Raw genomic sequence first — 12,753 nt, forward strand, 5'->3', positions numbered from 1 at the left:
TTTAGACCCTAATTGTGAACCAATGGGCAGATTCTTTTTTTTTTAAATTTTTTAATTTTTAAAGATTTTGTTTATTTATTTGACAGAGAGAGACACAGCGAGAGAGAGAACACAAGCAGGGGGAGCAGGAGAGGGAGAAGCAGGCCTCTCGCTGAGCAGAGAGCCCGATGCGGGGCTCCATCCCAGGACCCTGGGATCATGACCTGAGCTGAAGGCAGACGCTTAACAACTGAGCCACCCAGGCGCCACCTGATGGGCAGATTCTAACCAGCTCTGTCAGATGGCAGAGCTGTGGGCCTCTCATGACCAGATTTGCTACCTCCTTCTTAGGTGGAGGAAGCACCTCATGAGAATGTAATTCTAAGACATTTATGTGAAGTTCCCTCAAAATTCATCTTGACATGAATGAGGAATTTCAAAGAGTTTAAAAAAAAAATTCGTTCAACTAAGTATAATTCTTGAATTTCTACTGTGCTCCGGGCAGTGCTAGGTAGGGGCTGTGGCAGGTCCAGAGGATGATGTTTGGGTCTCTGAGCTCACAGTCAGGTCCAGCAGGCAAGCCCAGACCCACGTTAGACTGCAAAGTGGATGTTAATAGCTGTGGAGTTTGGAGGTGAGCAGGGGACTTGGGGGGCACTCCAAGCCCCTCGAGGTTGGCCGACTGGATCTCCCACCAGCAACAGGCCATTGGAGGGGCTCCCAGGCACTCTCTGTGGACCCCAGGGCTCCAGTCTTCTGCTTGATCTGGTCTGAGAGGTTCTGTTAGTCCCACCGTTACTTTTGTTTGCCAGATTTGAATTAGTTTTTGAGGTGGCAGGCACAGAAAAGAAAAAAAAGAAAAACTGTTCACATGTCCTGCATGGTAGCCCGGGCAGCTTACACTGGTGGACCCACAGACCCTCAGCGCCTGGGGTGGGGTGCTGGGAGGCCCCTCTTGGGGCTTGTGCCATGAGGCAAATCCTGCCTGCCAAACAGCTCCCCTCTTATTCCAGAAGCCTCTGTCACCATCTGTGACCTCACTTGCCCTTTCTAACTCAGGCCACTTGCCATTCTCCCTTCTTAGTTCGGCTGCCCCACTCATGCCCTCCCCATGTTTTGTTGGCTGCCGGGCCCTCCCTGCACGGAGAGACCATCCAAGGCTGTCGACTTGGAACACACGGTGGAAGTTTTCCGGAATTCCTTTTGTTGCGTGTTTAATTGAGAGAAGGTTCCTATCAGATACAAGGAAACAGAATTCATGATCACATTTGCTATAAAACGTGTGTCGAAAATGCTGCCTTGTGCATCACCGAGAGGCCCCCTTGTAAAGTCTTTTTGGTATTTTTCATTTTCGAGGCCGGTGTGAGGTAAATAATTGCCTTTCCCTGAGGAATGGTGTCCTCCCACCCGTCGGAGGAGAGTGAGAAAACTGACAGGCAAGGATGTTTATCTTTAAAAAAAAAAAAAAAAAATGTTTTCAGGAAAGTCAGAACCAAACTCTAAGGCAGAACGGATGGGTTAGGCCGTCATCCCTGGAATCCCAGTCAAGTGGGTAGGTGGCCCAGAGCTAGATAATTTGACAAATTTCTTTGTGCCTCTGGAGGTTTGCATGATGACAGTCTGTGACTCTGGCCGCGGGGAGGGGACTCCCACAGTGTGGCCAGCAGAGCCAAGTGCCTGTGGGATTTTTATCACCAGAGCCTCCATGGGGACCTTCTCTGTCAGTATATTTGCATTTTTTTTTTCTTTTCTCTGGTTAGTTCTCATTTAATTTCAGTCTATTTTGGGGGTGAGTCACCTTCAATCTCTTATGCTCCGAGGAAAATCATGAGGGTGCTTGAAGTCTTTCTCGCCCTCTGTCATTGTGTCCCCCATGCAGTGCTCCATCTGCTCGAGCTGGATCTGATTTCACCGGAGGTTGCCGTTTTCATAGATTCCACCTTTGACCTAGTTTGCAGGAGCAGATTTGCAGCTCAGAGCTAGGAAGCTCACCTATCACGCCTCAAAGAACCATGCAAGGGGATGCATTTTGCACTGAGCCGGCATGTCCAGATCTGTCCCTGTCCCACCCCGGAGGAGGTCACCTTGTGGGGTGGTGGCTCCACCAAAAGGCCCCAAATGCCCTTTGCAGTGGACACGCTGTTCCACACACATCAGTCCCTCACGAGGAGTGATAGCCTAGCTCCTGGGGGCTGTGACTGGGACCTTAACTGCAGACAAGGGGAGCACACCGCTACCTTCCACAGAGACCGTGTTCCTTACATGCTGGCGTGGCAGGTGTGACTTTGTCTGTCCCTAGTGCTCATACGCGGCTGATGCCTTTCATCCAGAAAGCCTTCAGATGAAATAACCGCGCCCTAGAAGCGATCCTCCAAAGAGTATCCTTGGACAGCCCAGGGGCTGTTTGTGTCCATAGGAATAATGTGTGAAAATGAATGTTCTAACCAAAAGGGATTCCTTGGGGGAATCTTACCTTAAAAAACAACATCCTCTGCACCCAAATTACGGGTTGGTTGGGAGGACTCTTTTATTGTTTGACAAGGTTTCTCTGCGGGCAGTTGTGTTCCTGGGATGGTGAGCCTGGGCCGGCCTCCACCTCCTTCTCTGCTTGCAGACATGGACTGAGCACTTGCTGCTGTCGCCGCCTGCTCTTCTGAGCTCCCCGTGGCTCCCTCATTTCCTCCTCACCAGAGTTGAGAGGGAGACTTAGGGGACCTGCCTGGGTCACACAGCCAAGAGGGACACCCTCGCTGCAGCCTCCACAGGCCCCTCTCGTGTCCCGTCTCCGGGAAGGACGACAGTAGTCAAGCCACGCTTTATTGAGCACGTACCGTGAGCCAGGCGCTCTGCTGAGGGCTTGCATCTGGGATCTCGACAGCAGCCCGGTGCGGGAGGAACCGAGATTCTCTCTGCCTCACTGACGCGGCATCGGAGACAAAAAGAGGGCAAGAGAGGTATCCCAGGTCAGACAAGACAGCCTGGGAGCCAGGATTTGAATCCAGCTGTTTTGTCTTGAAACCCATGTCCTTAACCGCTAGGTCCTTGCCCATTGCCACCGCCATCGGAATCCTCATCATAACGAAAGGTGCCATTTATCGAAGAATCGTAACATTCCAGAATGTAGTAAGCGTTCAGTGAGCATTTCACTTAATCGCTGCAAACCTGGGTGGTGGGTATGATGATTCTGATTTTAAAGGCAGTCACAGGAGGCCTGGAGGGTTGTCTGCAGCTTGCTCAGCATCCCGAACCCTGGCTCCTGATGGAACTGAGCGCACCCTCTGCTCTGCCCCAAACCACAGCCCTGTTTTGAATCCTTGTCATCAACGCTGTGGCCCTCAGGCTGCAGACCTCCCTCCCCTCTCCTCCCTCGCTGTCCTGCTGTGCGCATCCTTCTACTAGCCCAGGAAGGGATTCCTCGCCCCAGGCTTTATAAAGGTCTCACAGGATGGGGCGCAAATCACTGAATCTGTGTCTCAAGGTGAGAATGAGGGACAGGTGGCCTTCCTCCGACCACAGGTAAATTCTTTGCAACATAGCCGGATGGCACCAAGGGTTTTTGATAGGATTGCCTTTACCCTGTCCTCAAGAAAGCTGGGGAAAAGCGGAGGTCGGGGCGGCTAGGTGCATATCTGGTTCTAGAGTCTTCCCAGTCCCCTGTGCCCTGTGCCCAGGTGCAGATGTTCTTGTATCTGGACCTTGAGTGCTGTGTGTGGGGAAAGCTTATGTTTCTGGCTTGAATGACAGCAAGTTTAAGTCTGAATCTTTCCTTTAATTCTGTAAGCATGTTGGACACCCCGGACCTAATTCCTAGCGCTGGCACTGGTCTTGGATGTTTTGGCCTGAAGCGCCCTCTGTCCTTGGTCTTGAAGGGCCCAGTGCCCCCGTGTCCTCTATTTGTTTTCTCTCTAACTTGCCTCTGCAGCTGGTGTGGGCTTGTTTTTCCTCTCTCTTGGCACGAAGGTGACCTGAGGTCTTCCCTGGAAAAGACCACGGGTAGAATCACAGAGTAATTCTTCCAGCGGTTGAACTCTCACACCAAATATTTTGTGATCCATGTGTTGTTTCTCCCTGGTAAATACCTAAAGACTCTTTATTTTTATTTTTTTTTTTTAAAGATTTTATTTATTTATTTGAGACAGAGAGAATGAGAGAAAGAGAGAGAGCACATGAGAGGGGGGAGGGTCAGAGGGAGAAGCAGGCTCCCTGCCGAGCAGAGAGCCCGATGCGGGACTCGATCCAGGGACTCCAGGATTATGACCTGAGCCGAAGGCAGTCGCTTAACCAACTGAGCCACCCAGGCGCCCAAGACTCTTTATTTTTAAACTAAAGAAATATCTGTTTCATACAGAGCTTGATAATTCACACCCGAGATTTTTTTTTTTAGTTTGCCAAGAGCAAAGCTCGTAACGAAAATGACAGCTTATGTATTTGCTCAGCATTTTCAGTAGTCCCCAAATTCTTAGAATCAGTAATAATGTCAATATTCTAAAAGCACCACATTTAGAATGCCCTTTTTCTGCATGTTTTTCTCTTTCTCCTCTTGTTCTAAAAAAGACTTGGGATATCTTACATAAATACATAGAATTTTCTTTTTTTTTAAGATTTTTTTTTTTTTTATTTGAGAAAGAGAGAGAGAGAAAAAAACGAGCGAGGTGAGGGGCAGAGGGAGAAGCAGGCTCTCTGCTGAGCAGGGAGCCTGATGCGGGGCTCGATCCTGGGACTCTGGGATCATGACCTGAGCCGAAGGCAGACGGTTAACTGACTAAGCCACCCAGGCGCCCCCTGAATTTTCTTTTTTTAATGGATAATTGGAGCAAAGGGAAAATAAATGTAAGAAAAAATAATATGAAGCCGGAAATTGAAAATCTACCAAGTCAGCGCCAACTCCAGCCATGTGCTGGCAGACGAGACCACATGGTGGACTTGGAATGATTGCTGGTGTCTGTAACAGCAGGAGAGGGCCTGGAGCCCCACCAGCTGTGGTCTGTCCTCATCAGTGGGGTGAGGGCCGCCTCCCTTGTTCCCACAGTGGCTGGAGACAGCAGACCCCGGAGCCCAGCGTGGAGGGCCCTCCAGACAGCTGCACACCTGCCCAGCCTGAACTTTGACTTCTCCGGTGAGGTCTGGATCCAGCACCCTTGTTATTCCGAAATTAGTGTTTTTCTTCTTACTTTTCAAGATGTTTATAATCTGTGAATATTGGTGTTGACAGATACTGTCTGTTAAAGTGTACGTACGCAGTTTGTGGAATTAAAGGTAAAAATGTATTACGGTTCTGTTCTCGCCATAGGGAAGGACTAGCCATCAGCGGTGATGAGCATGGAGCTGCTGGTGGGGTGGTTGATGAGAGTGAGGAGTAGGGAGGAACAAGCTTCTTTCCACCCCCCTGTTCCTCTCTGCCACTACCCCCAGGAAGGACAGGGGCATTGAGAGAGGGAATATTGGTCCTTGGTCTCTTGACCTGCAATTCCAAATCCAGGATTATTTTTTTAAGATTCTATTTATTTATTTGTTATGTAGACAGAGAGTAAGCACAAGCAGGGGGAGCGGCAGAGGGAGAAGCAGCCTCCCTGCTGACAGGGAGCCCAGTGGGCCCTAACCGTGACCTGAGCTGAAGGCAGACGCTTAACCCACTAAGCTACACAAGCGCCCCACCAAATCCAAGCCCTTTGACACTCATTTTGTGGAAGGCCTGCCCTGCCCTGACGTGAGGTCTTTCTTGACCCCCCATTTATTCATTTCACTGCAGAAATAGTAGTGCCTTTTGATAACAGCTTGCTGCCCCAGACCTCATTTGAAAGTGGTATTCGGTATGTGGCATGCCCACCGGATTGCCTTGCAAAATCTGAAAAATTCTGAATTCCTGAAACCCATCTGGCCACAGGGGTTTGAATCAAGCCTTCCGGCCTCTTCCCTTGGGTGCAGGGGCAGGACAGAGCACCGGGGTGCGCGTTACCAGCCAGCCTAGTGTGGTTCTGGCCTGACAGCCCCAAGTAACAATGCTCAGCAAGGGGAATGCAGACAGCCTCGCGACGGGCCCCAGGCAGCTGGGAGGGATAATTACCCCGTAGCTGCTGGAGGGCCTGGAACAAGCTAGAGACTCTCCAAGTGGAAGGAGCATGGTCAGTGGGGGCTGCTCAGAAATCTGTGTCCCATCTTCCTGGGTAGGACCTGCACCTGGGTAGGTTGATGCAGCAGCATCGATTTTGCGATGCTCAATCCAGAACCCTTTCCTGCTGAGCTTTCTTCGGCCCTCCTACTGTTAGGTTTGACGCTCAGAGGGCAGTGAGGAGCCTGTTGGCACACACAGGCCGAGCAGGTGGGGAGAGTCAGAGCAGAGTGGGGGAAGCTTTGGGTTCTAGGGCCGAAATCTCCACTGCCTAGTGCTTGACTTCGGCTTTGTGATGTGGGAAACAGGGATTCCACTCACTCACTCACTCACTCACTCACTCACTCACTCACTCACCCACTCACCCACCCACCCACCCATCCACCCATCCATCCATCCATCCATCCATCCATCCATCTATCCACCCATCCATCCGTGGGTGCATTTGTCCAGTGAATTTCCTGCCACACCACGTGCTAGGCCAGGGGCTGGGGGCCATGAAGGGAACTACATGGGATAGTTGTAGTGAAAATCCTTTAAAAACCAGAGCAAAACAATTAAAAAATTAAAAAAAAAAAAAAAAAACCAACACAAAAACCCAGAGCTTCTGACCATTGTGTTTTACCTATTAGTATTCTGGGCACGTGTCAAACCATAGCATTTCACCCTGTAGGACACCCTGTTTATTAGCTCTCTGTGGTCCATCAGGGAGGGAGAGGTAAGTCTTATTAGTCCTACTTTGTACTTAAAGAATGATGCCCAGTGCAGTATTTTTTAAAAGATTTTATTTATGAGAGAGAGAGCGAGCAAGTGAGCATGAGCAGAGGGAGGGGTAGAGGCAGAGGCAGAGGGAGAGGGAGAAGCAGGCTCCCCTCAGAGCAGGGAGTCTGATGTGGAGCTCGATCCCAGGAGCCCGGGATCATGACCTGAGCCAAAGGCAGACGCTTAACGACTGAGCCACCCAGGCGCCCCCCAGTGCAGCATGTTGATCTGGTCTGGGAGTGATGGGCTACTTCTCTCAGAGACTGCTCAGCTCACATGGTCCAAGTTCACCATCTTCCAGGGACAGATTACTAATGTGTCCTCTGGACCTTGCCAAAAATATAGCTCTTTCCACACAAGAACCTGAAAACATAGGACACTGTGCAAAAGTAAGTGCTGAGCAGCCCTGGGGGGGGGCGGGGGGGGATCTGCAGATGAGACTAGGAGTTGGACCTGCAGCACCACGTGGCTGGGAGAATGTGGTTGTGCTTATGACAACAGAATGCTTACTTGGGTGGCCCTTCACTTCCACTGCATTGAAATGGGAGCAAGGTGGTTTGTTACAAAATCCAGGTCAGCCTGATCCAGGCAGGGAGCACCTGGCAAGCAAGCACCCTGAGCCCAGAATGTGGAGATCACCCCTGTGCCTCCTTCCTCGTGGTCAGAGATGAATGGGTTGCTGAATGTGGGTATAGGTTTACAAAGAGACCTTGGACAAGCGGCCTCTTTGTTCTGCCCATGTGTAAGGCAGTGCTATCGGAGACCCGGCCTTTCGTCTTAGCATGGACTCTTCCCTCACTCCACTGCTGGGGCCCAGAAGTCTTGATGGGAGGTAGACCTGGCTCTGGGCGAGGAGAGACAGGACCGACGCATTCATGCTTTTCATCTTGTGTTTCTGCAGCTCATCCGATAACGTACCAAGCTCCCCCATGCCTTCTGTATTGTTGTGAAGAGTGTAAAAGTGACATCTGTGTTTTTCTCAAACTCAACATCATTATTTTAAATAAAGTAATTCTGGTTCATTGTATACACTTGGGAAATACAGAGAAAAAAAGGAAAACGAAGATCACATATCCCCTACCATTCACATTTTAGTTACGTTCTACCTACGTTGGTTGGTTATCTGTCTACTTATTTATTTATTCCCTTTGGGGGCCCAAGGGTACTTGTGTGCTAAATCTTTGCAAAATCGCAATTCAACTATAGATACAGATTTAGTTCTACCTCTCTCTATGTTGCTAAGTAATTGTCACAAACGTGCCTTTCCCGCTACAAACCATTTTACCATGGCTGGCTTTCTCTGCGGTTGGATACTTAGATTGCTTTTTGGTTTTCACAGTTGTAAATTACATGGTACAGAGTATTCTTGTTTGTTCATGATGACCCGTATCTCAGGCTGTTTCACAGTATGCTTTTTTGGCTCTGGAAGGATCAGATCACTGTGAAGCTGGTTTGTGCATATGAAGGCTGGGTTTGCTGTGTGGAAATTGTAGCAGAGATGACACCTGTCATCTCTCTAGGGTCTAGTGCTCAACATGGAAATAATAGTTATCAAATTTAAGAAGTGCCTTTCTATTTACATACATTTGGATCCTGAAAATGCGTGCTATTCATATCAGCCTTTAGCGTTGGTCAGAGGGGTTTTCATCAGCAAAGCCTATGTCACCCTCACCTAGCAGCTTGGAGTTGCCCAGACACTCTGATTTGGGCTCTAATTGATAACAACGATCAGATCTGATAGGGAATCAGTTTATCTAAAGAGTCAGCAGAGGATTGCCAATGACCCTTCCCTGGGTTGACGAAAGGACCTGTCTTGGCCGGGATGTGCGTGTCAGGTGATTTTCTTTTCTGATGCTGTTTTGTTTTTCTTTGAAATAATGCTTTGTCGTGATTATTAATGTTTATGGTTCCTTATTCCTGACCGTCAGAACAGTGGCCAGAGTGCCACCTCCCCGGGTCCCAGCTGTCAACAGTGGGGTTAGCCCTTTCAGAAAGCTTGCTGGGTCTCTGCCATTAACCTGAGGCACTTTCCGATCTCTCCCCAGTGGGCCTGGGCTTCCTTTCCCTCCGCTGACTTTGCATGGCTGGCCGCTCTCCTCTGATGGGGCAGGTTTTCTCTTCCCTGATGTTCAGTCCCATTGGCCTCCTGAGCTGCGATGTGGACAGATGTGAGCCCCCTTCTGCCCCTCAGCTCCCCCTGTAGGAAGTGAGCTCAGGATCCACCCCCCCACCCCCCCCCACCCCCCCCCGTTGGTGGAGGTCCAGCTCTCCTGGCCCCTGGAGATTGACCGTTCTCTGTGGGAGGCTCAGCAGGAGGCCGCTTCACTGGTTTTAGAACTCAAAATGCCACGGCCTGCATGGATGTCTCTGTCGTTTTCTAGAAAAGAAGAAGCCAAGGAAGGGCAGGCCGTCCCAGGACTGGCGGGAGCGGAGGAACGCCATCCAGCTGACCAGCGAGCACACGGTGGAGACGCTGGTGGTGGCCGATGCTGACATGGTGCAGTACCACGGGGCAGAGGCCGCCCAGAGGTTCATCCTCACCGTCATGAACATGGTGAGTCTCCCGTCGGGGTCCTGGATGAGTGCTCTGTCCTTGTCTTTTCCCCAGGTTGGGGGATGGAGACACAGCCCTGTCCCACGGGAGAGGGCCCGGCCGCTGACCCTGCCCTCGTGTGTACTTTCAGCTCGGGGGGCTGCTCAGTGGTTGCCCCTACTGCCATTCCTTACCAGCGGTTTGCCAAGACCGTGCCTAAGTGCCAGGCCCCGTCCCAGGGGGATTCCAAGTTGAGCGGGTCAGTCCCTATTCTGAGGAGTCAGTGGTCTAGTAGAAGGAATCAGGATCACACTTGAACGTGAATCAGCTCTCGCCGTGCGCCGTGAGGGCTGGAGGAGAGTGGGGGGAGAGGTGGTCTGGTTGCGGGTACAGGGAAGGAGCCACGAAGCCGGTGTCTACCTCTGATTTGATGAATGGGGATAGCGGGAAACCACGTGACTGGTGGGGGGGAGGGGCTGCACTCCTCAAAGTCTAGACACGGAAAGACTTTTGCATGCATCCCCACTCCACCCATCCACCCACTCTCCTGACGAGCATTTTTTGAAGACCCTTGGCATTGTGTTAAGGTGTTGGGGATACAGGTGCGAAACAGACCTGGTCCTTCCCTCGGAAGGCAGTGCTATCGGCAGACAGATAAAACGCCCGTGTTCTAGTAGAAATATGGGCAGGGACCGCTGGGGGCCAGGGGCAGGGCTGCCGAGTGATCATCCCACAGCGTGGAGTCTTCCGGCGAGAGCTGACCTTTGCGCTGAAGAAGAGTAAGAGTTTGCGAGGTGGGGGAGGGGTGGCCGGTGGGGCAGGGAGGCTCACGCGGGGAGGAGGAAGTACTGGCCCTGGTCTCTGAGAAATACGTGTTCCTCGTCTGCACAAACCCGAGTCCTCCCGGTGGCTGCTTAATGACGGGTTGCTGTGCCTCCGTCTGCCCAGAGGACACCCGGGAGGAGGGCTGGTGGGGCTGGCTCCACAGCAGCCTCTGTCCTCTGTAGTTCATTTCATCTCATTTATGTTTTTTAATTGTCCGGGGCACAGGTGCCAGGAATAAACACTCATTATGGCAGTGCAAGCAGTAATGAGGCAAAGCTTCCGCTTTGACATTTGTTTTCATAATTTTATCGTCGGGGCAGGGGCCGCTGTTGTATCACAGGCAGGGAGGGGGTGGGACGTGGCGATGTAGCCCCCAAGCCCCCCACGGCTGTAAGACGGAAGGACAGGGACCCAGTGGTCCCCATGCTTGGCTTTCATTCAGCACTCTTCACTCCCCTTCTGCCGCTTGGACGAAGAAGTTGGAGGCTCCAGATCCCATTGCCGAGGGCAGATCTGGGGCCAACCCCATTAAATTGGGATTTAGATGTTTCCTGATGAGGCCTACCCAATAAGAGTGGGGCCACTGTGGTGAAGGGCATCTGGCATGTGTACGCTAATACCGAACCCTCCGGTCACCTCCGGTGGGGTTTCTTGGCCAGTCTGATGAGGCCAGAAAGCAAATGAGAGCAGAGTCTCCTGACCCACTTACACAGACTCACCAGGAGCTGGTTTCTGTGGCTCTCGTGGTGGGTCGCCATTCAGAAAACTTAAAGACAAGTTGTATGCAGACATGGTACCTTGTTTTGAACAAGACCACCCTCCACCACTACCATCCTCCAGGTCCTCAAACCCTGGTTTTGAAAATCCAAAGAATTCTGTTCTTCCTGTGGCTGTTTTAGCCTAGGGATTTCCGTTAGGAAGTGAGATCTTCTTTAAGCCAGGAGGATGGGAAAGGACTGTGGTGGGGATGAGGAGCCCTGTCATTAGACAGGTCTCCAGGTGCAGTGAGCAGGGAGGTGAGGCCAACCAGCTCACCTCTCTCCCGTCAGAGTGTTTACTGTGGGCCTGCAGGATTGAACTGGCTCTGTTTCCCTAGCTTCGGTGGATTTGGAAGGGAATCTGCTGGAGCAGCTGCTACCTTCCTTGCAACATGTTTCTCTCCAGGCTGCGGGAGGTAGCATCATTGGGTGCCAACATCCTCTGGGTAGATACCTGCCCATCCACGCTTGCCGCTCGGACCCTTGAGGCTAAATCTAGACAGGCTCCTGTCCCCAAGGCAGGCCTGGGCACTCATAGGGACTTGGTAACACGTTCAAAGCTGGGCGAATTGGGTGTCATGTGTTTGCTTACAATTTTCATAGCCTCTCATGGTTGTGATGTGTGTTTGAATTAGATCAGCACTGACCAGAGGCACATGTCTGAGAGGAAGGAAAGGAGTGCACGTCCGTGATGAGTAGCTGGGTTATTTCTCCTCCTCATACCTGGTGGATTTCATTATATTTCCATCTTACAGAGAAGGAAATAGAAGCTTGCAGGGAGTGCCATAGTCAAGGTGCAGAGCCAGTGAGCGAGGACACGGCAGGGCAGGCACTCAGAGCCAGGGCTGAGGGACTCCGGTCTCACCTGTTCAAGGTCACAGGCCTGTCTGGGGCCCATTGTTTCTCTCCATCTCCACCCTGGATTGCCCTCCGTTATCTCTGGCTTTGGAGACTGCCGGAGCTGCCTCGTTGGGCTCCTCACATTCGTTTTCTTTCCTCTTGATTCCTTGCCAGAGAATGGCCAGCAAGAGCTTCATCCAACAGAATTAGGACTTTGTTACTTAGCAGCGCTAAGCCCTTCTGTGGCTTCCTGTGCACTTGATGGGGAGTGCTCCCTGTATTGCATGGCCCTCCCAGGCTGTGGAACTGGGACCACCTGCTTCTCCTGGACTTGATTCCCTTCCCCACATCAACACTGAACTCCTGCCATGTGGGCCCCTGTTTCTTAGGTGCCCCAAGCTCTTCTGTGACTCGTGGTCTCTCTTTGTCAGGAATGCTCTTCTCCCCACTCCTTATCAAGCTAGCTTTCTCTATCTTTGAGCACTCTGGGTAAATGTCCCCTCAGAGTGGCTCTCCTTGCTGACCCCTCTGAAAAGGCCAACCTGTTTTCTTTATCATAGCAGTCTGCTTTTGCACTTGGTCCTTATCTTGAGTTATAATTCCATATTTATTTGCTTTTTAAGAGCCATCTTGCTGCAGAGATTTTTTTATGCTATTGAATTTAGGCTGGTATAAATTCAATTTAGAGCATTGTAACTTTAAGATGTTAAATGTAATCCCCATAGTAACCACAAAGAAAATAGCTACAGCCTCTCCCTCTGTCTGCCTCTCCCTCTGCCTGCCTCTCTCCCTGCTTGTGCGCTCTCTCTCTGTCAAATAAATAAATAAAATCTTAAAAAAAAAAAAAAAAAAAGCAGAGTGGATTAAAATATATATCCAACTATATGCTGTCTACAAGAGACTCACTTTAGAGCCAAAGACACAAATAAGTTGAAAACAAAAGGATG

General features: G+C 50.8%; 1 protein-coding gene across 2 annotated transcripts in view; it reads left to right on the forward strand.

The window, feature by feature from the left end:
- Positions 1-9,125: 9,125 nt before the first annotated feature.
- The window catches only part of ADAMTS17 (ADAM metallopeptidase with thrombospondin type 1 motif 17), a 280,407-nt gene continuing 276,779 nt past the window's right edge, over positions 9,126-12,753 (forward strand). For both annotated transcript variants that reach the window (XM_081831556.1, XM_081831555.1), the window contains exon 1: positions 9,126-9,404. In XM_081831556.1, the coding sequence (XP_081687682.1) occupies positions 9,345-9,404 (60 nt within the window). In that variant the 5' untranslated portion in view covers positions 9,126-9,344. The remainder of the gene's footprint in view (positions 9,405-12,753) is intronic.

The sequence above is a fragment of the Leptonychotes weddellii genome, chromosome 9, assembly GCF_054177405.1.
Source record: "Leptonychotes weddellii isolate Sample4059 chromosome 9, ASM5417740v2, whole genome shotgun sequence".
NCBI classification, from domain to species: domain Eukaryota; kingdom Metazoa; phylum Chordata; class Mammalia; order Carnivora; family Phocidae; genus Leptonychotes; species Leptonychotes weddellii.